Genomic DNA, 24,972 nt, shown 5'->3' on the forward strand with positions numbered 1-24,972 from the left:
GCTGGGGAAGAGGCAGGGAATGAGGGGGACTCGGGGCGGGCAGGCGCGGGCCCCGGGCTCGGGCTGCAGCTGTGATGCCGGCCTTCGGGAAATGAATCCCAGAGGCACGGGGCGTGGGGGCAGCCTGGCTCCAGCCTGTCACAGGTCCGCGCTCGGGGCACCTGGGCTGTGGAGTTTCCTGTGCTCCCTGGGGCTCCTTAGCACAACCGCAGCTTCACCCCATGCCTGGGGGGCCGGGGGCACTCCTCTGCCCCCACCTGGGCCATAGCCTCCAGCTATGTCCCCAAGACCTGGCCCTGGGCAGCCCTGGCTTCACACCTGGGGCCTCGTCTTCCGCCCGGACTCCAGGGCCAGGAGGAGGCAGGGAGGTCCCCGGCCCCCAGGGCAGGGCAGAGCGGACGCTCAGAGGGGCTGCCCTGTGCTGGGGCTGGTGGCCGCCTCCGCCCCGCACCTGCCACACTCACCCGAGCGGGAGGGAAGGCGCTTCCCAGGCTGCTCCGAGCAAGGCGCAGGCAGGTATGAGGTCAGCCCATGGAGACGAGGCGCAGGGCAGGGGCCCTGGGGTCCCCGCTCATCCCCTCGCCTGGCCCAGCAGGCAGCGCATGACTGCCTGCCCCGCCGGGCCCCACTGCTTCAGTGACACCTGCCAGGCAGCCACGGAGAGGAGGGGCCCAGGTGACGCTGCCACGTCAGCCCCAGGAGACCCCAGGCACGGCAGGCACCTGCGCCCCAGCCCCAGGGAGCGGGAGGCTGAGCTCAGAGCTGGCGGCTGCGCAGTGCTGGGTCCAGCCCCGGGCAGCTGCACCCTGAGGGTCATGCGTGTGTGTCTTCCTGCGTGTGCCGCTGTCTGTGTTACCCGGGCACGCATCCCAGTCCCCGAGGGAGCACACGCGCTCCTGTGTCCCCTTGCCAAGACATCAGACACACATGGACCCAGGGTGGCGGCTGGCCTTCTGTGGCCATCCTGTGGGTGCTGGGATGCGGCCAGGCAGGCATGTCAGACGCACGTGCGCTGTGGCAGAGGGGGCGTGGTGGACAGCCTGCCCCAGCCCATGGCTGTTGTTCCACCATGGAGGCCTCTGGGCGTCAGGGCAGGAGGTGAGACTAAGGGAGGGACTTCCCAGCCCCACCCGCCCACCGGCCCCACCCTGGACAGGACCAGCGCCACAGACCACATCCAGAGCACAGGCTGGGGGTGCCCAGTGTCCAGCCCCAAAGCCTGGCCAAAATGCTGACCTGGGCCTGCGAGGCCAACAGCTGGGGGACAGCGCCATGGATGCACGAGGTGGTGGCCTGCTTGGCTCACGCAGGGCCCTCTGGCCCTGGCTGGACAGCTGCTCGGGACAGTGCGCCAACCCCTGAACCTGGCAGACTCCATTTTGGAGGGTCTGTGGGCGGGGGGGTCTTGCCCACCAGAGGCCAGATGCTGGCCCGCCCACTGTGGACAGTGACAGGGAGGAAGCACTGAGTCCCCACCTCCTGGGGGTGCCATGGCCCTTGGCACAGCTGCGTCCCTCGTCCTGCAGGCGAGGACACCGAGGCTGGGGGCTGCAGACCCCTGCCCGGGGCCCCCAGAGCCCGGAAGCTTGTCCAGCCCTCCCCTTAGCCTGGAGGGAGCGGAGGGTGGGCAGTGGTCCAGGGATTTTTCAGGTCCTGGGAGGGGGAGACACCCCACCCTTCCTCCAGCTCGCCGGCCTTTTGGCTGTCCATCCCCCCGCTGGCCTGTGCCTTACTCTGTGGGCTCATCCCAACCCTGTGCCAGGCCGTTGTGTCCAGCGGCTGCCCCTCGGCTGGCCGTGGCTACCCTGCTGCCCGGGCGCCAGCTTCCCAGCGGACCTGGTGCTGCCCTGGGAGGGCGTGGGCTTCACTTGCAGTGCCTGGGCTGCGTGGCAGCAGTGGGGGACATGCTGGCTCCATCCCTGCTCTAGCTGGGGGACTCCTGGGGGAATTCGCTGACCTCACGGTAGACTCTGAGGCAACTCGAAGAAAGGCCTTCTCCATCCCAGCTATGAGAATGGCTTCTCGTTCCCTCCCCTCCCAGCACGTGGCCCAACTTCCTGGGGACAGGAGAGGCCCCGTACATGGAGCGGGGTGGGGTGGCTCAGCCCCGGCAGGTGTGGCAGGCCGCTGGGCGCGTCCCTCGGGGGCCAGGGGACAGGAGAGGCCCCGCACAGGGGAGGGAGGTGGGGTGGCTCAGCCCTGGAGGTGTGGCAGGCCGCTGGGCGCATCCCCTCGGGGGCCAGGGACAGGAGAGGCCCCGCACAGGGAGGGAGGTGGGGTGGCTCAGCCCTGGCAGGTGTGGCAGGCCGCTGGGCGCGTCCCCTCGGGGCCAGGGGACAGGAGAGGCCCCTCACAGGGAGGGAGGTGGGGTGGCTCAGTCCCGGCAGGTGTGGCAGGCCGCTGGGCGCGTCCCCTCGGGGGCCAGGGGACAGGAGAGGCCCCGCACAGGGAGGGAGATGGGGTGGCTCAGCCCTGGCAGGTGTGGCAAGCAGCTGGGCGCATCCCCTCGGGGGCCACTGCAGGCGTGTGGGGGGCACGTCCAGCAGAGGTGGAGGTTGGAGGGGCCATGGGGCCTCTAGGGACATCCCCTGGTCCTGCACGGCTGCTGGGTGCCCATTGAGGGCCAGGCCTGCCAGACACGGTGGGGAGTGAGGCCCACAGGAATGGCTGGCACAGGATGGGGCGTGGATGGGGCTCAGCAAGAGGGGACGTGCACTGGGCGTCAGCCTGGAAGGAGCCACGTGTCCTCCAAAGACGGGCAGGTCAGCAAAGCTGCCTGCGGTCAGTGCCGACCCAGGGCTGGGGCTGGGGCTGCACGGCCTCCCCACTGGCTCCAGCCACTGCCTCTGCAGGCGCTCAGGGCCTTGGGGGCAGCGGCCCCTGCCCCCCCTGCAGTCAGTCATTCTGGGGTTTGTGTCCCACAGTGGGCAGGGCCCTGGCCAGGCCCAGGCTGTGACCTCAGGCTGGTGGGGTGACACCTCCAGACAGACACGTGAGGTAGTTCTCTGAGGAACCCTGCTCGGACCAGCTGGGTGCCCCAAGGCCCTCGATCCAGGCCGTGCGCTGCTCGTGGCCACAGGGAGGGGAACTGGAAGGGGCTGTGTGTCCAGACCTGTGCCCGAACCCACCAGATGCAGCCATGGTCGTCTCAGGGCTGGTCAGAGCGTTTATTCCAGTTCTGCAGAGCTGGGCCTGCAGGGAGGCGTGGTCAAGCTGTGGGGAAGAGGGGCGTGGCTCTGAGCTGAGAATGGCCCCGTTGGCTGTATGGGGCCAGGCGGGTGCGACATGGTGGGCGCTGTGGCCAGCAGCCCCCAGGAGACGTGGCAGTCGAGGCTGGAGGACCACGTGGTGCGGCCAGGGCTCCCTGGCCACTGCCTCGTCCTGGCGCAAAGCTCATCGTCCACTAGAGGAGGCTTGGGGGAGGCGGCCAGCAGAAGCGAAGGCACGAGGTGGGCCAGATGGGCCCAGACCCCAGCCGGGCATGGGACAGGGCCATGCGGGGGGCTGGCCAGGCTGGATGACCTGAGCAGTGTGGACAGAGCTGCTGGAATCTTGCGGGCCTCAGGCCACAGCCAAGGAGGTGGCCAGGACACTTCTCAGCCCCTCCATGGGGGCCACAGCCACCTGGGAGCCCACCCTGGGGCACACTGGCCAGATCCTGGCCCAGCCTCTTGGCTAGACGCCCCCGGGGACCCGGCATCGGCCCCAAGCCAGAGTGCATCGTCCTCACCCCCTGCGGGCCCCCAGGCCCTCCTGAGGCCTGGCTGCTGCCCAGGAGCAACGTCACTGGAGGGCCGGGCCTTGGGCTCTGTGGCACAGCACTCCGGCCCACGGCTCAGTGGCCTGGCTCCAGCGACCACTCTGACAGCCACTGCAGGCAGGAGGCCCGCTGTGCCTCAGTCTCTGGGGGCGGTGGGGGCCGACCCGGCCCAGGCAGGGGTCCCGAGGGGCTGCAGGATTGGGGGGCCCTGTCTGTAGGCTCAGGGTCGGGGGCGGCCTGCAGGGCCTGGGCGAGCTGGTCGAGGGGCTGCAGCAGGGTGTGGGGGCTCCAGCAGGCGTCGAGGGTGGGCAGGAAGGGGTCCGGCGTGCAGGCCTCCACGCGCTCGGCCCGCGTGGGGATGCGCAGGTAGAAGGCGTGCAGCATCATGCGGAAGGGCTGGTCCTCCCGGCCCGAGGCCAGCCCGTAGGTCAGGTCCCCCACGATGGGGTGGCCCAGGGCGCTGCAGTGCACCCGCAGCTGGTGCGTCCGGCCTGCGGGCAGGGGTGGCGTCAGGCTGCGGCAGCAGCTGCTCCGAGAGCACCCGGCTCACGTCCCCGCCAGAGACCCCGCCAGCCTGGTGCTCGGCTTCCCTTCCCGCACGCACCTGTCAGTGGCTTCAGCAGCACTTTGGAGACGGGGTCCCCCCGGTACGACCCGTGTTCCAGCACCACCAGCTCCGTGAGGCTCGGCTTGGGGTTCTCGCACCCTGGGGCGGGGAGCAGGCATGAGGCACCCACGCCGGGCTCCCATCACCGTGTGAGTCCCCCGGGCGCCGCCCCAGGACCCCAGCCCCGGCCGTGTACCCTGTGTGCCCTCGATGCACATGGTGTGGGCCCGGCCCTCCGTGCTGTTCCTGCCGACGGCGTGGCTGATGGTCACCCGGCGCTCCTGGACGTGGCCCCGCACCTGCCAGGCAGAGGGAGTCGGCCAGCTCTTCCAGCCGGCCCTCTGCCCCTGCAGCCCCATGTGCCGATGCCAGGATCGTCCCGTGGAGCAGCGGGACGGCCCGGGGCTGCTGGGGTGGGCCTGTGGTCCCGAGCACCCCCCGCCCCGGGACCGGCCGTGCCTCACCAGAGCCAGGTAAGCTTTGGTGACGCGCCGCTCCTTGAAGCACCTGTAGGCGCTGCCGGCGGCCGCCTTGTTCAGGGCCACGCACAGCGCCCCGCTGGTGGAGAAGTCCAGCTGGTGGCAGAGCCTGCGGGGGGACACGGTCGGGGGTGGCAGGGTCCCGGCGCGAGCCCCTCCCCCGCGCCCAGACCCGCGCACCTGAACCCGTAGCAGGTGTCGGGGTCGGCCAGCTCGGGGAAGCGGTGCCGCAGCTGCTCCTGCAGGGTCGGCGTCTCCCGCCAGGTCCGGCTGTCGATGCGCAGGTCCCAGCGCTTGTTCACCACCAGGAAGTCGCGGCTCTGGTACACCACGGACAGGTTCTCCACGCTGCCCGGCTCCATGGCGCCTGCGGGCGGGCGGGCGGGCGGGGGCGTCGTCTGCACCCAGGGCTCCGCTCCGAGGCCGCCCACGCTGCATCTCGGACCGCTCCCGCCCCGCCCGCACGGGCGACGCCCGGGACGGCGCCGATCCCACGGCGCGGGCTCCCACTCGCCGCCCCCCGCCCCACGACACGCAGGCTCCTCTCTCGCCGCCCGCCCGCCCGCGCGCGAGGACTGGCACAGGCCGGGTCCCGGCGGACCCCGGTTCCGAGCCCTCCCGCGCCCGCCCACCCCAGCACCGACCTGCAGCCGGACGGCGCCGTCCGGGCCCCGATGTCGCTCCGCAGCCCCCGCGTCCCGAGACCCAAGCCACCAGCAGCCGCCGCCCGGGCCACGGAGCAGCACCGGAGCCCCGCCGGCGCGCGCGCAGCCGGCCCGCCCCGCCGGGGAGTGACGGCCGTGCCGGCCAATGGCGAGCGGCCGCCGGGCGCCGCTCCGACTCCTGCGCGGCCTGCGCTCCCGGGCCCATCTCCTCCCCGTCCACGCCCCGCCCCGTCGCAGACCGGCGGCAAAGAGAGCCAATGGCGGCCGCCCGCGGCTCCGACTCTCGCGCTGTGTGGCTGGGCCCCGCCCCGGTCCCGCCCCCAGCCGCTGGCCAATGGCGAGCGCCGCTGCGTGAGGGCCGGCGGCGGCGGCGGCGGCGGGCGGGAGGTTCGGAGCGCGGCCGCCATGGAGGACTACGAGCAGGAGCTGTACGGGGTCGAGGACGACTTCGACAGCCAGTTCGCGGCCGAGCTCGAGGTGCTGGCCGAGCTGGAAGGTGGGCGCGCGGAGGTCCGGCGGCGGGCGGCGGGCGGCGGGCGGCCCGGGGCGGCGCGGTGACGCTCCCGCCCGCAGGGACCTCCGCGCGCCCGCGCCCCCCGACGCCGCGGGCCCCGCCGACCTTCGAGGAGGCCGTGGCCGGAGGAGAGGCGGCCCCGGCCCGCCCGGCCCGGGCCAGGAAGCGGCCGCTGGAGGCCGACGTCGGCAGCGAGCAGCCCCCCAGTACGTCCGGGCCGGGGCCGGGGCCGGGGGCGCGGGGCGGCGCGGGGCGCGGGGCGGGGGGCGGGGCGGGGGCCTCCCTTCTGCCGGTCTCCGCAGCTCCCGAGGTCCGGCGGCCGCGGCTGCAGGCGGCCAAGAGGCTGAGCTTCGGGGAGGACGTGGAGGAGCCGCCGCCCGCCGACTCCCCGCCGGGGGACATCACCCCGCCGCCGAGCCCCGAGGTCCCCGCCGAGCCGCGGGGCGACGGGTGCGTGCCGGGGGCGCGGGAGCCCCACCCACCTGCCCCGGGGGCCGCGCGCGGGAGCGGCAGCCCCTGAGGTCCACTGCGGCCCCTTCCAGGCCCTGGGGCGCGGCGGCCGCGGCCCCTCGCCGGCGCGTGTTGCGGCGGCCCCCGGTGCTGGAGGACTACGTCCACGTGACCTCCACGGGCGGCGACCGGGCCTTCCTGGTGCTGCGCGAGGACCCCGCAGGCACGGGGCTGCAGGTGCGTGGGCGCTGGGGGGGGCCTCCCTGCAGGCGGGGAGGTCAGTGCCACCCGGAGAGGGCCCTGGGCCCCCATCTCCTCCCCATCTCCACCTCGGCTCCCTCTCCCCGCCACTCCCTCCTTGGGCCCTGCCCGTGGGGTCCTCGCCTTCCCTGGCGTCCCTGCCTCACCAGGCCGGCTCCCCTCTACCTCCCCTGGTGGGTGGGTGGCGGGGCGGGGGTGCTGCCTGGCCCCGTGGCCGGGAGGGGAACTCGGGACCACCCTGCTGCCTGCCCGCAGAGCCCTCTCCTGGACGTGCGGTGGCGAGGTGGAGGCCGGCTGGACCTGCTGGGTGTGCCCCTCACCTCCCTGAAGGAGCAAGTGGACAGCGAGGTGGGGGCGCAGGGCCGGGGGGGGGCGGTGCTGGGCGCCGGGGCTGTGCTGACCGCTCGCCGTCTGTGTGCGCAGAGGCGACAGCGGGTACTCCAGGAGGCCCAGCAGCTCTCGGACGCCCTGCACAGGTGACCGGGGGCCGGGCTCCCCCAGGACCCTCACTGCTTCCTAGACCGAGCCTCCGCCTGCGTCCCCGCGGGGCCGAGGCCCGCGGCTCAGGACGCCCTGCCCTCCAGCCTGCGGCCCGAGGACGGGGAGGCACAGCCTGCCGGAGCCCCTGAGGAACGGCCGGCCGCCGGCCAGGACGCCCAGCACCGCTTGTGGGTGGACGAGTTCGCGCCGCGGTGCTACCGGGAGCTGCTCAGTGATGACGTGAGAGCGTGACCCGGGGGAGGCGGGGTCCCGGGCTCCCGCTGGGCTGCAGGGGCCAGTGTGGGGGCCGTGTCCTCCAGCCCACAGAGCAGCTGGCCCTTGGATGTCCCTGGGGAGGGCCAGGCCGTGGGGACGGGGTTTGGTTGGAGTCCCATCTTGCCGCTTGCGGGCAGGTGGCTGGAGGTGGCCTTCGGCCCATCCCTGTGGGCTGGGTCCGCAGCAGGGCCCTGGCTGCTGTGCCGCCCAGTGGTCCCCCCAGGCCTGTCCTCGCCCTCCACAGTTCACCAACCGCTGCCTCCTCAAGTGGCTGAAGCTCTGGGACGCGGTCGTGTTCGGCCGCGACAGGCCCCTGCGGAAGCCCAGGCCCAGCGTGGAGCCGGTCAGGGCCGGCAGGGAGGCCCCAGCGCCCGGCAAGTGGATGCTGGAGGCCATGCTGGAGGCTGAGCTGGACGGGAGCCAGAGGCCCCGGCAGAAGGTGCGCCGGCGGCCCAGGGGGCACGAGGGTCTCCCCGCGCAGTGCCGCCAGCTCGGTCGGAACCGGAGTCGGTTCTGGTGAGCTGGGTGGAGCTGCGCCCCTGGAGGGCTCTGCCATGGCCCCAGCGGGCAGGGCAGTTTCTGGGGTGGTCTCGTGGGTGCTAGCTCTGTCCCTCTCGGGTGCCTGGGAAGCGTTTCTGGTGTGGTGGGGTCCAGGGAGCAGCCAGGCCGGGGCCAGGCCAGGTGCTGGCCGGGCTTGGCGGAGGCTGTGTGGTCAGAGCGGCTGCCTCGCCTGCTTCGGCTACAGGTGGCCTTGCTGTGTGGGCCCCCGGGGCTGGGCAAGACCACGCTGGCGCACGTGATCGCTCGGCACGCTGGGTACTGCGTGGTGGAGATGAACGCCAGGTGAGCGAGGGGCCAGCCCGGCTCTCCCGTCTCCTATCGCGGGGCCGGGGGCGGGGCTTAGGCTCCGGCTCTCGGAGCCTGAGACCCTGCCCCGGGCCCCTCTTCAGCGACGATCGCAGCCCCGAGGCCTTCCGGACCCGCATCGAGGCCGCCACGCAGATGGAGTCGGTGCTGGGGGCCGGCGGGCGGCCCAACTGCCTGGTCATCGACGAGATCGACGGGGCGCCCACGGTGGGGCTCCTGGGCGTCCGGGGTAGCGGGCTGGGCGGCCCCGGGCCCCGCTGACCTGGGCCCTCTCCCCTCTCCCCTCCCGGAAGGCCGCCGTCAGCGTCCTGCTGAGCGTGCTGAACCGCAAGGGCCCTCAGGAGCCGGGGCCGGGGGGCCGGCAGCGCAGAGGCGAGGGCGGCCCATTGCTCCGGCCCGTCATCTGTATCTGCAATGACCCGTGAGTGGGGGCTGTCCCGTCACGGGGCGGGGGCCCGGCCTCCGTCCTCGCCTGGGCACTGCCCACCTTGCCCTCCTGCAGGTTTGCGCCGGCCCTGCGGCAGCTGAAGCAGCAGGCACTCCTGCTGCACGTCCCCCCGACTCTGCCCGCCCGGCTGGTGCAGCGGCTGCAGGAGGTCAGGCGGGGGCCCCTGTGCCACCTCCGTCCCCAGCGGCGGGCCGGGCTGTGGTGACTGACCGGGCTGGGCTTTGGGGGTGGGCGCTTCCCGGCCAGGGCTGCCTGCCAGTGGCCATGGGTGCGTGTGGGGCCGGGGGCTGGGCCTCAGCAGCCCCCTCCCCCCTCAGATCTGTGTGTGGCAGGGCATGCGCGCTGACGTGGGCGCGCTGGCTGCTCTCTGTGAGAAGACGGACAACGACATCCGGGCCTGCATCAACACGCTGCAGGTGGGTGGGGCCGTGGGAGGGCTGAGCGGGCGGCAGGGCCGGCAGCCTCTCACCCTCTCACCCCCTGTCCAGTTCCTGCACGGGCGGGGCCAAGAGCTGAGCGTGCGGGCCGTGCAGACCACCCACGTCGGCCTCAAGGACCAGCGCAAAGGGCTGTTCTCGGTGTGGCAGGAGGTCTTCCAGCTGCCCCGCGCCCAGAGGTAGGCAGCGGGGGCCAGGAGCCACGGGAGACCCAGAGCTGCCCCGGAGCTGGCCCGGCCTCCAGCTTTGTCTTCGGCTGTGTGGCCTTGTGACCGGGGTCAGGCTCTGGCAGCCCTGTGGGCCCCTAGCGGGCGGGGGACGGGCCTGCCCTGCCACTCTCCCTGTGCCCCCACGCTGGGACACACGGGTCTGCCTGCTGGCTCCTGGGGCCCTTGGGCACGGTGCCCCCACGATAGCCCCCAGCCCAGCGCCCCGCAAGCCTCGGCCCTCAGCTTGGGGGCTTTCCAGGGGTCTGGGCGGGCAGCCCCGAGCGTGGGGGGGGTGTGCAGATACCACCGCGTGGCAGCTCCGGGCCCCTCTGCCCCGCAGGCGCCATGTGGGTCAGGATCCCACGCTGCCGGCCCTCGGGCTCCTGCTGGGCGAGGGGGACGCTGGCGCCCTGCCCATGGCCTCACAGCGATTCCACCGCGTCCTGCACATCGCCACCTCCGCGGGCGAGCACGAGAAGGTGGTGCAGGTACTGCCCGGCTGCCGCCGGAGGGTGCGGGTGGCCCGGCGCGGCTGCCGCGGGGCCTGGTCCGGGGGCTGCGCGTCCAGCATGGGGCACGTGCACTTCTGGCCGGGCAGTGGCGAAGCCTTGGCCCCCGGAAAGCCCAGCTTAAGCAGCCTCGCGACTGAGCGGCTTTGGATTAGAAGCGGGGGATCCGGGGATCCACCTCATGGAAGGGGGCCTGGGGGGGCTCCGGCGGGCCCTGGGCTACTCTGTGGCTGTCCCCGGGGACCGCTCCGGCTGTGTCGGGGGAGGCCCAGGCCTCACTGCCGCCCGCGGCCCGCAGGGGCTGTTCGAGAACTTCCTGCGCCTGCGCCTGCGGGACTCCAGCCTGGGCACGGTGTGCGCCGCCCTGGACTGGCTGGCCTTCGACGACCTGCTGGGCCGGGCCGCCCACCACAGCCAGAACTTCCAGCTGCTGCGCTACCCCCCCTTCCTGCCCGTGGCCTTCCACGTGCTGCTGGCCGCCAGCCACGTGCCGCGGATCGTGTTCCCCAGCAGCCAGCACGAGGTACGCCGCCCCCGCCCCCGCCGGCCCGGAGGTGCTGGGGCCGGGGCTGCCTCACCCTCTGCCCTAGGCCCAGAGCCGGACGACCCAGATGAGGAACCTGATCCAGACGCTGGTGTCCGGCATCGCCCCAGCCACCCGCAGCCGGGCCGCGCCCCAGGCCCTGGTCCTGGACGCCCTCTGCCTGCTCCTGGACATCCTCACGCCTAAGCTGCGCCCCGTGAGTGCCACGCGGGGGGGGGGGCTCCCCTGGGGCGCGCTCCGGGGCCTGCTCAGCCCGCCCTGCCCGCCCGCCAGGTGAGCACACAGCTGTACAGCGCCCGCGAGAAGCAGCAGCTGTCCAGCCTGGTGGGCACCATGCTCGCCTACAGCCTCACCTACCGCCAGGAGCGCACGGCCGACGGGCAGTACGTCTACAGGCTGGAGCCGTGAGTGCCCGCCCCTGGGGGGCTGGGGCGTGGTCACTGCTGCCCTCCGGCCCGCCGCTCACCAGCCCTGGGCGGGCGGTGGGCGGTTGGGGGTGGGGCTCCACCATGGTCCCCGTGCGCAGGCAGGGACACTGAGCCCCACCGCCCAGGCCTCACCCCTGCAGTGTCGAGGGAGGGCGCGTGGGCTGAGGTGCCGCGTGCTGACCGGTGCCCTGGGCAGGAACGTGGAGGAGGTGTGCCGCTTCCCCGAGCTGCCGGCCCGCAAGCCCCTCACCTACCAGGCCAAGCAGCTCATCGCCCGCGAGATCGAGGTGGAGAAGATGCGCAGGGCCGAGGCCTCGGCCCGGGCCGCCGACAGCAGCAGCCCCCTGGTGAGCCCCCCCCGGACACGTGGGGGTGGACAGGAAGTCCTGTCAGCAGCCCTCACCTAACCCTCTTCCTGCAGGTGGACGGGGGTCCTCCGGGGAGTGGGGAGAGAGGGCTGCCGCGCCCCGCCCCCCGCGAGCAGCTGCAGCCCACGAGGAGGGCGATCCCCGAGGAGCAGGTGCGGGGTGGGGGGCGGGGGGCGGGGCCTGGTCTCCCCAGGGGAGGGCTTGCCTTGTGCAGGGCGGGGCGGGGGCGGGGCCTGGTCTCCCCAGGGGAGGGCCTGCCGTGGGCGGGGCGGGGGCGGGCTCTGTCCAGCAGCCTCACCGGCCCTCCCCCTTCAGCCCGAGAGGGACTTCTTCGGACGCGTGGTGGTCAGGAGCGCGGCAGCAGGTGCAGGTGTGTGGGGGCCGTGGCGGGCGCGGGGAGTGGGGCCGGGCCCGAAATGACCACGTGTCCCCGTGGCTCCCACAGAGAACGAGGCCCCCGATAAGGACGCGGCTGAGTGGCGCATGGGCACCGCGGTGGGCAGGAGCCAGGTCTGGTTCCGCTTCAACGAGGGCGTCTCCAACGCCGTGCGGCGCAGCCTGCACATCCGGGACCTGCTGTAGCCCCGCCCCCCGCCCCCCTGCCCCCAGAGAACGGACGAGAGCGGTGCTTCCGCTGCCTTTATAAAAGCCGCGCGGCGCGGTCCCGGCTCACAGGATGGTGCACTTGCCCTTCTCCACCCAGGGGTTGCTCTTCATCAGGTCGGGGTTCAGGAAGGGGTCCTTGGGGACCCCGTCCTCGATCCACTTGAGGAGCCTGCAGGGGCGGGGCTGGGTGAGCGGTGGCTCCGCCCTGGGGGCGCCTGCCCGTCCCAGGGCTGTGGTCCTGGCTCAGTGCACGGGGCGTGGCCAGCGTGGGCCCTCTCTCGGGTGGGTGGGGCGTGGCCACCATGGGCCCTCCCTTGGGGTGGGCGGGGCGTGGCCACCGTGGGCCCTCCCTCGGGGCAGGCGGGGCACCGTGGGCCCTCCCTCGGGGTGCACGGGGCGTGGCCACCATGGGCCCTCCCTCGGGGCGTGCGGGGCACCGTGGGCCCTCCCTCGGGGTGCACGGGGCAGCGTGGGCACGCACTCGGGGATGGTCTTGGAGGACATCTCCCGCTTGAAGGCCAGCTGGTGCTTGAGGCTCTCCACCTCCTTCTGCATCTGGGGCACGTCCCACTCCTCCATGGCGTCGGGGGCTTCCGCGGCGGCCAGCCTGGAGCTGGGGGGCGTGGGAGAGGCAACGGAGCCAGGGGCTGCTGGAGGTGCCCCTCCCGCCCGCGCGCCCAGCACAAAAGAACCGCAGAGGCTGGGGGCTAGGCCGCCCCTGCCCACAGCCGGAGCAGAGCGGCCAGGCAGACTCCTGGGAGTCCCGCAGGCCGCCGCTGCCCCCGGGGCTAATTAGCACAGTGGGAACTTTCCATCCTGCGGCTGGATTGCAGGGGAGCTCCCCGAGCCCCTCCCCCAGTCGGGGTCCCACTTCCCACCCTGGCTGAGGAGGGGACCAGCTGACTGTCTGATTTGCATCTGGGCAGAGCCCCGCCCCCACCCAGGGCTGGTGGATCCTGGGGCCGGGAGGATTTGGCTGCAATTTGCATGGGGGAGGGTGGACTGGGCTGTGCCATTGAGGACCCTGGGGACACTGGGCAGTCCAGGACCTGGGCTGTGGGTAGCCCGGGTGCCAGTGTCTCCTGGAACACCCGAACACAACGGGGTCAAGTGGCAGGGCGGGGCTGAGGGGCCCCGGGGGACCCCTGCTGTAGCGCAACCCTTGCTCCAGTCCCCCGGGAAGTGGGGGACCGGTTTTCTGTCCTCTGGGAGGTGGGCAGGGGCTGCAGGCGCTGGCACCGCGTTGGGAGGGGCATCCGGGCTGGGAAGGGGCTCCTCTCCTGCAAGGTTCTCAGGGGAGGGCCCGGGATCTGGTCATGCGGGAGCCGGCCGAGGGGTCAGCGGGGTGAGCGGCCTGGGGAGAGGCACAGGTTCCTGGGGGGTGATGGGCAGCACGCGGGGTCGCGCAGACTCGAGTCCCAGCGCTCTGGGCAGCCGTCTAGTCTGGACAGCCACGCGGGCGGGGGACCTCGTCTGTAGCCCCAGCCCTGCCTGCGAGCAGCCGCTGCTGCTGGAGCCCTGCAGGCGCCCCGCGGACGCACAGGGCGCGGCGGGCACTGCTGGACGGTGTGCGGCGCAGGGACCGGCCGGCTCCCACACACAGGGCAGCTCCCCTCCGCCCTGTGGACTGGGCTGGGTAAGTGGGGGGTCCCCAGTCCCCACTTCCTTCTCAGCACCTTACCTTGGACAGTGACAGAGAGCAAAGAGGACGAGCTGGCGCGGCGAGGGGGCGGCGGTGGCTGAGTGTGCGCACCGACTGGCCGGCCAGGCAGGCAGAGCCCTGGCAGGTGCCCCGCCCACTCCTGCCACCTGGGGCCCTGGCACCGCCCCATGGCTCAGCTGGGCACGCTGCCAACCTCTGATGGGACATGCAGCCCAGTGGGGCCAGGTCTTAGCCAGGGTGAGGGGTGAGGGGCTTCCTGGGTGGCATCGAGCGCCTCCTTGGCCACCTCGGAGACCAGGGACGGGGTCAGGATCCGTGTCTGTGGCCTCTGCAGCTGACAGGATGTGGGAGGTCTGTGATGTCCAGTGACGGGCATCTTGGGCCAGGAGGCCTTGCTGGGTGTGTGGCTCCCTGTCCCAGCCTCGTGCTCCAGTCCCGGGGCTGGGCTGGGCTGGGCTGGGGAGCTGGGCAGCCGCCCCAAGGGCAGGTACCTGTGTGCCGGGGGGTGTGGGCAAGCTGCTGGGTCTGCTGTCAGTGTGAGCGAGCTGTGGCTGGAAGCCTTGGGGGCTCTGGGGCTCCACGTCAGTGCCCACCCAGAGCTGAGGGCCCAGGCTGGTCTGTGGGCAGGCCCCCTCTCCCCACGCCCCTCCCCTCCTGCCCACGGGGCCCCGGGGGATGCATATACGAGGCTGTATCCTGGCTGGGGGCCCCAGGCAGCAACAGGAGCCTCGGGGGGCAGCGCCAAGCTCCCAGTGGTGATGCCGTGCAGCCCACCCCGGGGGCTCTGGGGCGGCCTTGAGCCCCTGTCCCCTGCAGTGAGGCTGTGGAATGGGGTCACCCTGCCTCCCGGGGCCTGATGGATCAGGACGCACTTCTGGAACTGGGGCACATCAGGGAGAGCAGGGATTATTTTTGTATGGATTTAGGGGGTGGGGAGCTTACAGCGACCTCAAGCAGATGGCAGCCCCTCCAGCGGGTGGGGGTGGACACTGCCCTGGGCAGAGAGCAGCTGAGGGGCAGGACGTGCAGGTGCCTCTGGTCCGGGGGTGGCAGCAGCATCTGTTTCTTGGGTGGGTCCATGGGGCACCTGGGCAGTGTGCGGACTGTCCAGCGTGCTGTCCCCTCCCCAGGTGGCCAGGACATGGTGTGGGGGGGTTGGCCCTGGGACCACTGGACATTTGGGCTGTGACACAGCCGTGGGTGAACCTGCCCCGGGCGGGTGGGGACCCTTGGGGCAGTGGCTGCACCAGCTCCAGGGTGGGACCTGGTCCCTCTGCCCCGGTGGCACGGCTCATAGTCATGGCCGCAGCTCGCCAAGGGCTGAGACCACGTGTCCACAGTGGGGGCCTCTCACTTCCCAGCCAGGCTGGGCTGGACCCCCCAACATGCCCAGGCCCAGAGGGAGGCCTGGGGGGTGCGCTGTCCGTGCCTGTCGCGGCAGGGACCCCTCGCTGGCTGACCACTGAGGCTGCGTGTAATCAGGTCACTAGCGGGGCCTCTGGCCTGGGGTCCAACCCCCCAGCCCGGCCTGCGGGAAGCACACGGGCCTGGGCTCTGTCCAAAACATCCCGGACCATGGCCTCTCCAGGGTCCTTTGTCTCGGGGCCCCTGGGGGGTGGCCAGGAAGTCCCTGCTGCCCACCCTGGGCTGACCGCGGTGGAGGGAGCTGGCCCGGCCCCTGGTGGGCGGTGCTCGCGGGTCCCCGTTCCCATGTGGTGGCACTGACCAAGCCCGCAGAGGCAAACACGGGGGCTGCGTTTCGCCACGGCGAACGGGGACGAGACGGCCTGGGAGGGTTTTCGGCGGTCACTCGGGCTCTGGGGTCTACAAGTGCAGAGCGCGGAGCGGGCGGCCGCTTCAGCTACGGAGAAGCAGGGGTGGAGGCCGTGCGCGGGTCTCCCCCAGGTGCCTGCGATGCAGCGGCCGGGCCAGGCTGCAGCCTGGGGCCAGCAGCTCCACCAGGTGTCCCACGTGGGCGCGGGGCCCGAGCCCTGGAGCCGCCGGTGGCCTGCAGCTAGCAGGGCCCGAGGTGCGGCCCCGGGATTTCACCAGGCTCCGGGACGCACCCGAGGCCGGAGGCGGGAGCAGCGGGAAGGGCGCCCGGCGCCCCTCCGCGTCAAAGTCCACCTTGGGCGTCGCTTCCGGGAGGCAGGCGCAGAGGGCGGGGCGGCCCGAGGAACCGCCCCGTGACGTCAGCGCGCCGAGACGCCATCTTGGGAGCGGGCAGCGGGGTCCGGGGGCCATATTTGGGTCGGGCACTGGTCACGAGACTCACGTGGGCATTTCGAGCCCCGGTGCTGCGGTCTGGGGCCGCGGGCCTCACGCGTAAAGTACGTAAAGTACGAACACGGTGCGAGACAGGTGGCCTGATGGATGGCCGGAACCCCGGTTTGGCCCAGTTCCAAGCCTTGCGCGTGTTCTTATCCCTTCTGCAACTCTGCCCGCCCCGCGGCGTCACGGAAGGACCCGGAAACCAACCTGGGGGGCGGGGCCGGAGATGTGGAGGCGGGGTCAGGGCGTGGTGGGCGGGGCCTGTGGTGTGTGGGTGTGGCCAGGAGGCGGGCGGGGCTGTTGGTGTGGAGGCGGGGTCAGGGAGTGATTGAAGGCGTGGTGGGCGGGGCCGGCGGTGTGTGGGTGTGGCCAGGAGGCGGGCGGGGCTGTTGGTGTGGAGGCGGGGTCAGCGAGTGATTGAAGGCGTGGTGGGCGGGGCCGGCGGTGTGTGGGTGTGGCCAGGAGGCGGGCGGGGTCAGGGGCGGGGCCGGCGGTGTGGAGGCGGGGTCAGGGAGTGATTGGAGGCGTGGTGGGCGGGGCCGGCTGTGTGTGGGTGGGGCCAGGCGGCGGGGCGGGGCCGGGCGCGGTGGACTGCCCTCTGCTCTGGACCAGGTGTGTGCCAGGCGTGGGCTCGGGTCCGGCGGGCAGGTCGCCAGCAGGGCTCCCGGGCTGCCCCGCCGGGCGTGCAGCCGTAAGATGGGCTCTCTGGGGTCGCGGCCGGCATCCAGGGCTCCGCAGGCGTAGGGGCCGCGTCTGAAGCGCTCTCCGGGGCGTCTTCCCCGTGCGTGAGTCTGCGGGTGGACACGTGTCATGGACCCTCCTTTCCCGAGAGACTTCTGGAAACCAGGCGACCCCCGGAGCAGCTCGGGGTCGCGGGGCGAGAGGCCGGGAGCCCCGGGGCTGCCGCCTGGCCCCTCGCCACGGAGAGCGAGGACGTCGGGCAGAAGCGGCCGCCCTAGGCCCCCGGGTCCACCCCGGTACCTGGCTCCCGTGCGGGGGAGGGACCCGGCCGCGAGCCGAATCGCGCGCCCTCGCCAGCAGGCGGCGCCGCGGGGCCGGGAGTGGCGAGTGCTCGCCTGCGCGGCCGGACCCGCGTCTGCGTTCGGACCTTCTCACCGAAAAGCAGCGCCCTGCGTGGGACTTACCGCGATATTCGGTCCATTGGAAAGAGAAGCTTCGTCCCCAAAAGCCTGCAACAGCCAGGGCTGGGCCAGGGGCTCTGCCCGGGCCTCCCGCCTGGGGCAGGAATTCCCGGCTGCTCGTGTGGCTGCTCCCCCGAGCCCCCCACTCGGTGCAGGGGCCCAGGCACTGGGGCCGTCTCCACTGCCTTCCCAGGCCATCAGTGGGGAGCTGGACAGGATGTGGGCGGTGCCCGGGTGTCCCGGGAGCAGGGTCCCTGCACAGCTCGGCGGCTGTCCTGGGTGCAGCTCGGGCCCTGGGAGCCTGGGGGGGGGGGCAGTGGACGCTGTCTCCCGGGGGGCACCCCTGCCAGGGCCCGGGAGTCTGCCTGGCCATTGCTCACCTGGGTGCCCAGCCTGGCCCCTCCTGCTGGGCGGGCTGCCTGCACCCCACCCGTCTCCAGCTTTTCACGCGGGAAGGAAGCAGCCGCCGAGGGTGCAGCAAGGCCAGTGACGTCCATGGACCGCGGCCGAGCACGTGGACGCCAGACCTGCGGCGGCCCTGGTACCGCCCCAGAGCTCAGAGCCCCCTGGGCAACAGGCGGAGGACGCGGAGAGGAGAGGTGGGGTCTGCCGTGGGGCAGCCGGGCGCGCCAGGGCTGCCCCGGGCGGGCTTGTTTTTTGCTCTGTTTTTAAAGATTTATTTTTCTGTTTATTTCAAAGAGAGACAGAGGAGGCCTTCCATCCGCTGGTCCACTCCCCAGGTGGCTTCAGCGGCCACCATGGGCCAGGCTGGACCCAGGAGCGTCCTCCGGGTCTCCCACGCGGGTGCGGGGGCCCAGGGACTTGGGCTGCCTTCCTCTGCTTCCCCCGGCCATGCAGGGAGCTGGGCCAGAAGTGGAGCAGCTGGGTCTCGAACCGGCGGCCAGGTGGGACGTCAGCACTGCAGGTGGTGGCCCCGTTTTGTTTTTCTGAGGCGTCTCTGGCCTCGGAGTCGGGGGACATGTGCAGGCTCCTCGGGTTTGGGTTGGGCTGGTGTCTGCCCCCAGTGCCCCCACCCTTGCAGGGAGGGCGGGGGTGGGGCCGGGTAGTGAGTTCCCACCGCCAGGGGAGGCTCCAGCTGCCCGGGGAGGGGGTGTGGCCGCTGCGGAGACGGGACAAAGGCCAGCAGGTGGGGTTAGGACATTGGCCTGGGCTGGGGTGAGACACGGATGGGGGCACAGCCAAGGGCCAGGAACCCGAAGGGGGACAGGTGGGCGGGACCCCGAGGCCGTGGCCGCTGCCTGCCCACGCCTGCCTCGCACCAGACGCAGCCCTGCCCACGCGGTGACCACAGCCCCGGTGAGCGGGGCGATCCTGCAGGCGCCCCGCCCCCGCACACCCCGGCACATCCTGGCTCCGAGCTCGGCTTCGCACCTCCTGAGCGCTCAGATCTGGGGACGTTTCCACACACGCGTGTGCGCGGAGGCCATCCGTGGAGCCGTGCGTGGGCCCTGCCGTGTGCAGAGACGTCCACTGGCCGGGGGAGGGCCCTGGCCCCTGTGCGGGGTGCGGTGGGTCTGGGGCAGGACTTAGGGCCGCAGGGGCTTGCGTCTGGATGTTTGGCCGGGGCGCCCCCTGCTGGTGTCCGTCCACCCCGGCCATTCCTTGTGCCCAGGGCAACGCTGGCTGGCGCCGTCTTCTGACCAGAGACCCAGGAGCCGGGCGAGCAGGCTCGGCTCCACCCGCGGGCCGGCCCCCACCCGGCCGTAACACTGTCACTACCTCAAATGAGTACACAGATCACCTTAAAAACAAACCGGCCAGGAGCAGGACGAAGAGCTGCGGTCCCCTGGCGTCCAGGTGTGCAGCAGGACCCACGGCACTGCGCCTGACCCAGAGGGGCCTGTGTCCCTCCCTGGGGACGCGGCGACACAGGCGGCCGGGGGCACGCGGGGGACACAGGTGTGGGGGAATGAGCGGGCCATGCCAAGATGGCCGCTGGCAAGCGAGCGTCAGGAATGGCTTCCAAGCCACCTGGCAACGGAGCCTGCCTGGCAACAGGCTGTGATTGGCTAGGGCATCGACTGCCCCTTGACCGGATTGGCTGCCTCGGCTCTATAAGGTGCACCAGCTGAGCTGGAGTCTGCGGGCTGCTCGCCCCTGGCCCGCGTTCACCCGACCCCCGGGTCTGTGTGGTGACGCCGCACAAATCCACAGCAACACACAGGCGGCTGGCGGGCACGCACAGGGGACAGACACAGTGGCCAGCAGGTATGTGCAGGGGACAGACACGGGCGGCTGGCGGGCACGCACAGGGGAGAGACACGGCGGCCGGCAGGCCTGTGCAGGGGACAGACACGGGTGGCCGGCAGGCCTGTGCAGGGGACAGACACGGGCGGCCGGCAGGCCTGTGCAGGGGACAGACACGGGCGGCCGGCAGGCTGGGGACAGACACGGTGGCCGGTGGCCGGCAGGCCTGTGCCGGGGACAGACACAGCGGCCGGCAGGCCTGTGCCGGACACTGAAGCAAAGCAGAAAGGCACGTGGGGGGGGGTGCGTGTGGGGAGGTTCGCATGGGGAGGGCACATGGGGTAGGGCGCATGTGGGGAAGGCATGGGGGCTCCACGGGGCTCGGTGCGCACGTGGAGCCCCCTGTGGCAGGGCATCCCGGCACACCAATGTGACGCAGGGCAGGGAGGTGGCCCCGGCCACGCGTGCAGTGGGGAGGGGGCCCCGCTCGGGGAGACCCTGAGGCTGCCTTTGGGAGGAGCAGTCCGGGCCGCACGTGCCAGACGAGGTGGGCGGGGCTTCCGAGGCAGCTGGGGTCCAGGCCTGGCCTCAGCTGTGCGGCGTGGGCTGGGCCCGCAGGTGCGGCTGGTGCTCCGGCAGGCTCAGCTGCAGCGGCTCAGGGAGTGCCTCCCCCCCCCCCCCAGGCAGGGCGGTCACCTGGTGCCGCCTGGGCTGCGTGCGGCTCCTCCCGCGGGGAGTCCGGGTCGCAGGCGCGCCGCACTGGCCGGGGGGTGGGCTTACAGCCGGGACAAGGCCGGGCCAGCCCGGGTGCCCGTCCCCAGCCGTGACCAGGTGCGGTCTGGCCGCCGGCCTTGGCTCTGGTGTGAGGGCTTTGCTCTCTGCCTCCTCGGGGGAACTCGCTGGGGTTTCATCCCAGGAGCCGTCCCGTCCCCTCCCGGTGCCCCCGGGCCCAGAGGCTGCTGGGACCACAGGCATTTCAGAAGCAGGTAGGGGTGCTGCCGCACTGGGCCCGGGGCTCAGGGCCTCGGGCTTGGAGCGTGGGGGCGGCCGCCCGGCAGGCTCGGGCCAGGACAGGGGGCGTGGGTTTCTGAGAATTAAATGGCTCACGGGCTCATTCAGCAAAGACCTCGTGGGGTCTGGTGCAGCCTTGCTCCGCCTGTGGCCGGTCGCTGGGGGGGCCTGCTGCTGCTGGACAGGGGGGCGCTGGCTGGGGCCGCGGAGGCCGGGGGAGACGCCGAGCGGCCGTGGCCCTCCCCACCCGGCCCCGGCCCCGACCCTGCGCTGACAGGTGTGGGCCCTGCAGCCCCCGCTGAGGCTGGGGTGGCCTTGGCAGCCGGTGGAGCCCCGGTGCCCGGGTGAGCGCGGGCCGTCCACACCGGCAGCTTGTGCCCCTCGTGGGTGCTGGTCCCGCGGCTCCCAGGCCGTGGGGGCACCCGAGTCTCCTTGTGAGGCTCACCTGGGGGGGGGACGCAGAGGCGTGGCTCTGCCTGGGCTGCGGTGCCCACGCCCACGCCCGCGGGGCCTCCCTTGCTGGTGAGTGGTAGAAGCCCGGAGTGGCCTGGCCAGGGCCCTGGTCCCCAGGCGGGGGTCCCAAGTGAGGGGCAGAGCTGGGCCTGCCCCCTGGGCCGCGGGACGCCATGTCCTGAGGGGGGAGGGGCAGAGCCTGGCTGCGGTCACTGCACCTGTTCTCCCTGCGGACCGCGCAGTCGGCCTTCCCCTCCGGGAGTGAGGGCAGCTGTGTGGACCGTGGCAGTGTGTCCCATGCAGGTGGGGTCACGTGTGCACAGGTGTGTCTAGGTGTGGGCGTGCGTCTCCGTGTGTGTGGCTGCTTGCGGGTGGTGTGCCTGCGTGCACCTGCTCTGTGTGCCGGCAGGCGGCCCTCCGCACCTGGGATGAGGAACAGCCCTGACGCTGGGGGGCTGCTCTGGGGCCCCATCACCGCCCCCCAGCCCTCCCGGGTGGGGCCGGGTGAGCAGTGTGCGGTCGGCACACCCGTGCCCTCCTCCCCACACCGGCGATGCTGCGTGTGGACACGTGGGCTTTTGTCGGTCAGCCTCGGTCAGTCTGTGTGCGCGTGGCGGGGCCTCCTGCCCTCACGTCTGAGCTCACCTCAGTGGGGTGGCCGAGAGGTTGGGGCTGGGGTGCAGGTGCCCGTGTGGGGATCAGGCCTAGGTGTCCGTGGCTGGTTGGGGTCTGGCTGTCCGTGTGGGGCTGGGGTCCAGGTGTCTGGGGTTGGGGTGCAGGTGTCCGTGTGGGGTTGGGGTCCAGGTGTCTGGGGTTGGGGTCCAGGTGTCTGGGGTTGGGGTGCAGGTGCCCATGTGGGGTTGGGGTCCGGGTGTCGGGTTGGGGTGCAGGTGCCCGTGTGGAGATCAGGCCTAGGTGTCCGTGGCTGGTTGGGGTCTGGCTGTCCGTGTGGGGCTGGGGTCCAGGTATCTGGGGTTGGGGTCCAGGTGTCTGGGGTTGGGGTGCAGGTGCCCATGTGGGGTTGGGGTCCGGGTGTCAGGTTGGGGTGCAGGTGCCCGTGTGGGGATCAGGCCTAGGTGTCCGTGGCTGGTTGGGGTCTGGCTGTCCGTGTGGGGTTGGGGTCCGGGTGTCTGGGGTTGGGGTCCAGGTATCTGGGGTTGGGGTGCAGGTGCCCATGTGGGGTTGGGGTCCGGGTGTCGGGTTGGGGTGCGGGTGCCCGTGTGGAGATCAGGCCTAGGTGTCCGTGGCTGGTTGGGGTCTGGGTGGCCGTGTCACTCGAGGGTGTAGGTTGAGTCCCTGTACCTTAGCCGTGTGTCTGCTGGGGCGCAGTGGGGCTGCTCTGGGTGTGGGTTCCTGGTGCAGGACCCTCTGCCGGCACCTCTTGGCCTGTCCAGCGGGTCAGGGTCAGGGCCCTGTGGCCCGGCACAGGGCGTGGCCGTCGCCCCACATCCTGTCCAGCCCTGCAGATGCCCCGTCCCGGGGCGGCCTCGCCTGTGTGGCCCTGCAGGGTCACAGCTTCCTGTGGCTTCCCTGGGGTCCGGGCTGTCCCAGGCGGGTCAGTCCTGTAGGGAAGTGGGGACACCTTTTGTTCTTGACCCCTACAGTGTTCAGGACTGGGGGCTGTGTTCACCGTGTCCGCAGAGGGACTGCAGGCGGGCTCTCTGGCAGGCGCGGCGCCCGCCCCGCCCCCCTACAGGTGCGCCACCACCCGCCCTGCCTTGGCCCGCACACTGCGGCCACACGAGGCTCCGGGCGCCTCCCGGTGCCACTGACCACACGGTCACGCCCCTGCCCGCCTCCCGGCCCCGCGTGGCGATGGCCACATCGCTCTCCTCGTGCCTGGTCCCCTCGCGTCCCTGGTGCTGTGCATTGTGGGTGATGCTGAGGGGGAGGGCGGCCCGGCAGGCGCAGGTGCCGCGTGTGGGGATGAGGGGCCCTCGGCGGTGCTGCTGCTGTGCCTGGTCAGCTCGGACCCTCTGACCCGCCCCCCTCGGGTTGTGCCGGCCCCCGGGGTCACTTCTGCCCTTGCCCGGGTGGGCTTGCCATGTGAGCCACGGGGGTGGCTTTGGCCGTGCAGTCTCACCTCGGTGGCTGGTGTGGGGGGGTGTGCCCAGGGGGTGGGGGTCCCAGCCCCAGGGGAGCCCCAGAGGCCCGGGACACCCCAGACGCTGTGCGTCCCACCAAGTCGCCCCCTGCCGGCGGCTCGCAGACCCACATTTCAATCCAGCCCCGGAAGGGCCGGCGACCCTGGGGGCGAACCCGGGCACCCGTGGGTCCTGGGGGACCCGTGGTTTCCCCGCCGTGGGGAGGCAGCGGGGGTGGGGTGCTGGTGGCTCTGGCTGCAGGGGCCCGGGGTGGGGGACAGTCCACAGTGACCCCGCAGCCTCACTCGGTGACACCAGGGGGCGCTGCAGCCCGCAGGACCAAGCGGGGCTCCGGCTGTGGGTCCAGGGCCGGCCCCTCCTCACCTGCGGCTCTGTCTGGATGGTCAGCTGCAGGGCGCATGGGGTGGGAGGGGGTGGGAGGACGAGGCCGGCGCTGTCTTCGGCCCACTTCCGGGCGGCCCTGGCCCTGTGAGTGGGCCTCCGCTGACCCCCTCCCGTGCCCCTCAGCCCCGACCCCCCCCCCGGCAAAGCCCCCTCCTCAGATGTCCCCGTGCCCCTGGCTCTGCCTGCAGACAGCTGGGCCCTGTGACAGTGCCGCAGGGGCGGTGGGGAGAGGAGTGCCCCGCCCACCGCCCACCACCCATCACAGCCGCCGACCCTCACCCCTTCGTGCCTTGGACGATGGCCCAGGCTTGAGCTGGGGTCTGCAGTGGGCAGCAAGGGACAGCAGGGTCCTCAGACCAGGAGGCTGTGGACGAAGGCACCTGTCCCGGGGGGTGCCGTGGGGCTGGGGAGGGGGTGGCAGCCCCAGGGTAGCTGCGACCCCTCCTCGCTAGGTGTGGGTAAGGGGCAGGGACCCCAGGGCGGGGCTTCTGTCAGGAACCACAGGTGCAGGTGGAGCTCAGTGGGGCGGGGCCAGAGCGCAGGGCCAGCCCCTTGCTGCCAGCTACCGTCAACGCCAGGTTCTCATGGCCACACCCCCAGCGGTCCCTGAAGCCTGCCCACCGGGAGGGCCGTGGAGGGGCCTGGCCCCTGCCGCGTCCCTGGACTGTGTGTGGGGATTCTGTGACCCCACCTGTAGGGGGCAGCCCGGGAGCAGGTGCGCCCCGCTGAGGACCTGCTCCAGCCTTGGGGTGAGCGCAGGGACACTGGGCAGGTGTGTGCGTGGGCATGGCCTCCAGGCTGGGAGTGGGGGAGCAGCGGTCTGACTGCCCACCTGGCGTTGTCCCACCAGACCCGAGCATGGGGGTTGCTGGGAACTGTGGGTGGGGTCCCGTGCCCTGCCCTCACGGGACAGGGGCTGTGGCTGGGGTCCCCGTGCCCTGCCCTCACGGGACAGGGGCTGTGGCTGGGGTCCCCTGCCCTGCCCTCACCTCACGGGACAGGGGCTGTGGCTGGGGTCCCCGTGCCCTGCCCTGCCCTCACGGGACAGGGGCTGTGGGTGGGGTCCCCATGCCCTGCCCTCACGGGACAGGGGCTGTGGGTGGGGTCCCCGTGCCCTGCCCTCACGGGACAGGGGCTGTGGGTGGGGGTCCCCTGCCCTGCCCTTGCGTTTCACAGGCTGTGAGGTGTTCAGGGGCGTGCAGGGGTGCCGGGGGCTGTGTGGCCATGGCTGCCGTGAGAAATCGGCACCGTCCTTGCCTGGTCAGCTCCCAGGTCAGGGCCAGGATGACATCACCGAGGTGAGGGCCCCTCCCCAGCGGGGCGGTGCTCAGGGGCGGGGCTGAGGCCCAGGCCTGGGTGTTTGGGAACTGCTGGGGGGGGGGTCCCGCTGCGGCGCTGAGGGTGTCTGGCCCCACCTGGGGCCGCATGGAGGTGGGTGCACCCGGGCACCCAGGGCCTCCTGGAGCCAGCCCGGGGCTGGTGGGGACGCCGCCCAAGCCGCCTGCGGTCCCGGCTTTGTTTTCCCGAGTGGCCAGGATCAGCGGCCTGGACTGGGGTCCCGGGCTGGCGTTGCCAGCACAGCTGTGTCCCTGGGCCAACAGGTGCCAGCCAGCTGTCCCCAGCGCAGGCCACGCCCACACACACTCCACCCCCGTCTGGCCGTGCCCCCGACAAGCCAGGCTTCCTTGGTCTCCTGGCCAGCAGCCCCTCCCCCGACAGAGACCCCGGCACCTCCGGTCAGCCTCCTGCCCTCTGGCAGAGCTCGGGGACACAGAGCCCTGGCCCTGCCGGCCTGGAGCCCCCGGGGGGCGGAGTTGGGGGATGCTG

The 24,972-nt window shown here is 72.5% G+C and overlaps 3 protein-coding genes across 3 annotated transcripts; 1 reads left to right on the forward strand and 2 right to left on the reverse strand.

Annotated features, from left to right (window-relative positions):
- Positions 1 to 3,832: 3,832 nt before the first annotated feature.
- On the reverse strand, positions 3,833 to 5,574 carry RPUSD1 (RNA pseudouridine synthase domain containing 1). The gene is made up of 6 exons (XM_062185633.1): positions 5,491 to 5,574; positions 5,027 to 5,213; positions 4,832 to 4,955; positions 4,564 to 4,666; positions 4,365 to 4,466; positions 3,833 to 4,251 (listed from the first exon to the last, which is right to left on the reverse strand). Exons 2-6 carry the CDS (start codon positions 5,206 to 5,208, stop codon positions 3,836 to 3,838), a joined length of 927 nt encoding a protein of 308 aa, XP_062041617.1. The 5' UTR covers positions 5,209 to 5,213; positions 5,491 to 5,574; the 3' UTR covers positions 3,833 to 3,835.
- A 997-nt stretch (positions 5,575 to 6,571) lies between these two features.
- CHTF18 (chromosome transmission fidelity factor 18) lies at positions 6,572 to 11,967 on the forward strand (the record flags this gene model as incomplete). The annotated part of the gene is made up of 19 exons (XM_062185635.1): positions 6,572 to 6,712; positions 6,992 to 7,084; positions 7,160 to 7,212; positions 7,321 to 7,456; positions 7,737 to 7,931; positions 8,238 to 8,335; positions 8,443 to 8,566; positions 8,653 to 8,780; positions 8,862 to 8,955; positions 9,125 to 9,223; positions 9,296 to 9,423; positions 9,794 to 9,941; positions 10,261 to 10,485; positions 10,553 to 10,702; positions 10,780 to 10,910; positions 11,131 to 11,281; positions 11,356 to 11,454; positions 11,618 to 11,672; positions 11,748 to 11,967. Coding segments are annotated over 19 exons (2,385 nt in total), but the record flags the coding sequence as incomplete, so codon positions are not given.
- Positions 11,933 to 15,352, reverse strand: GNG13 (G protein subunit gamma 13). The gene is made up of 3 exons (XM_062185634.1): positions 15,298 to 15,352; positions 12,390 to 12,521; positions 11,933 to 12,077 (listed from the first exon to the last, which is right to left on the reverse strand). Exons 2-3 carry the CDS (start codon positions 12,485 to 12,487, stop codon positions 11,972 to 11,974), a joined length of 204 nt encoding a protein of 67 aa, XP_062041618.1. The 5' UTR covers positions 12,488 to 12,521; positions 15,298 to 15,352; the 3' UTR covers positions 11,933 to 11,971.
- Between the last annotated feature and the right edge of the window lie 9,620 nt (positions 15,353 to 24,972).

This window comes from Lepus europaeus, unplaced genomic scaffold (genome assembly GCF_033115175.1).
Source record: "Lepus europaeus isolate LE1 unplaced genomic scaffold, mLepTim1.pri SCAFFOLD_559, whole genome shotgun sequence".
Taxonomy (NCBI): domain Eukaryota; kingdom Metazoa; phylum Chordata; class Mammalia; order Lagomorpha; family Leporidae; genus Lepus; species Lepus europaeus.

What these genes read in the sequence shown, in the direction of transcription:
- RPUSD1 (XM_062185633.1), bottom strand. Translation starts at nt 5,208, where the DNA reads ATGGAGCCGGGCAGCGTGGAGAACCTGTCCGTGGTGTACCAGAGCCGC. An exon ending in CCAAAGCTTACCTGGCTCTG is followed by an intron (nt 4,667 to 4,831) that starts GTGAGGCACGGC and finishes TCTGCCTGGCAG; the next exon opens with GTGCGGGGCCACGTCCAGGA. An exon ending in GTGCATCGAGGGCACACAGG is followed by an intron (nt 4,467 to 4,563) that starts GTACACGGCCGG and finishes TCCCCGCCCCAG; the next exon opens with GGTGCGAGAACCCCAAGCCG.
- GNG13 (XM_062185634.1), bottom strand. Translation starts at nt 12,487, where the DNA reads ATGGAGGAGTGGGACGTGCCCCAGATGCAGAAGGAGGTGGAGAGCCTC. An exon ending in TCCTCCAAGACCATCCCCGA is followed by an intron (nt 12,078 to 12,389) that starts GTGCGTGCCCAC and finishes CCGCCCCTGCAG; the next exon opens with GCTCCTCAAGTGGATCGAGG.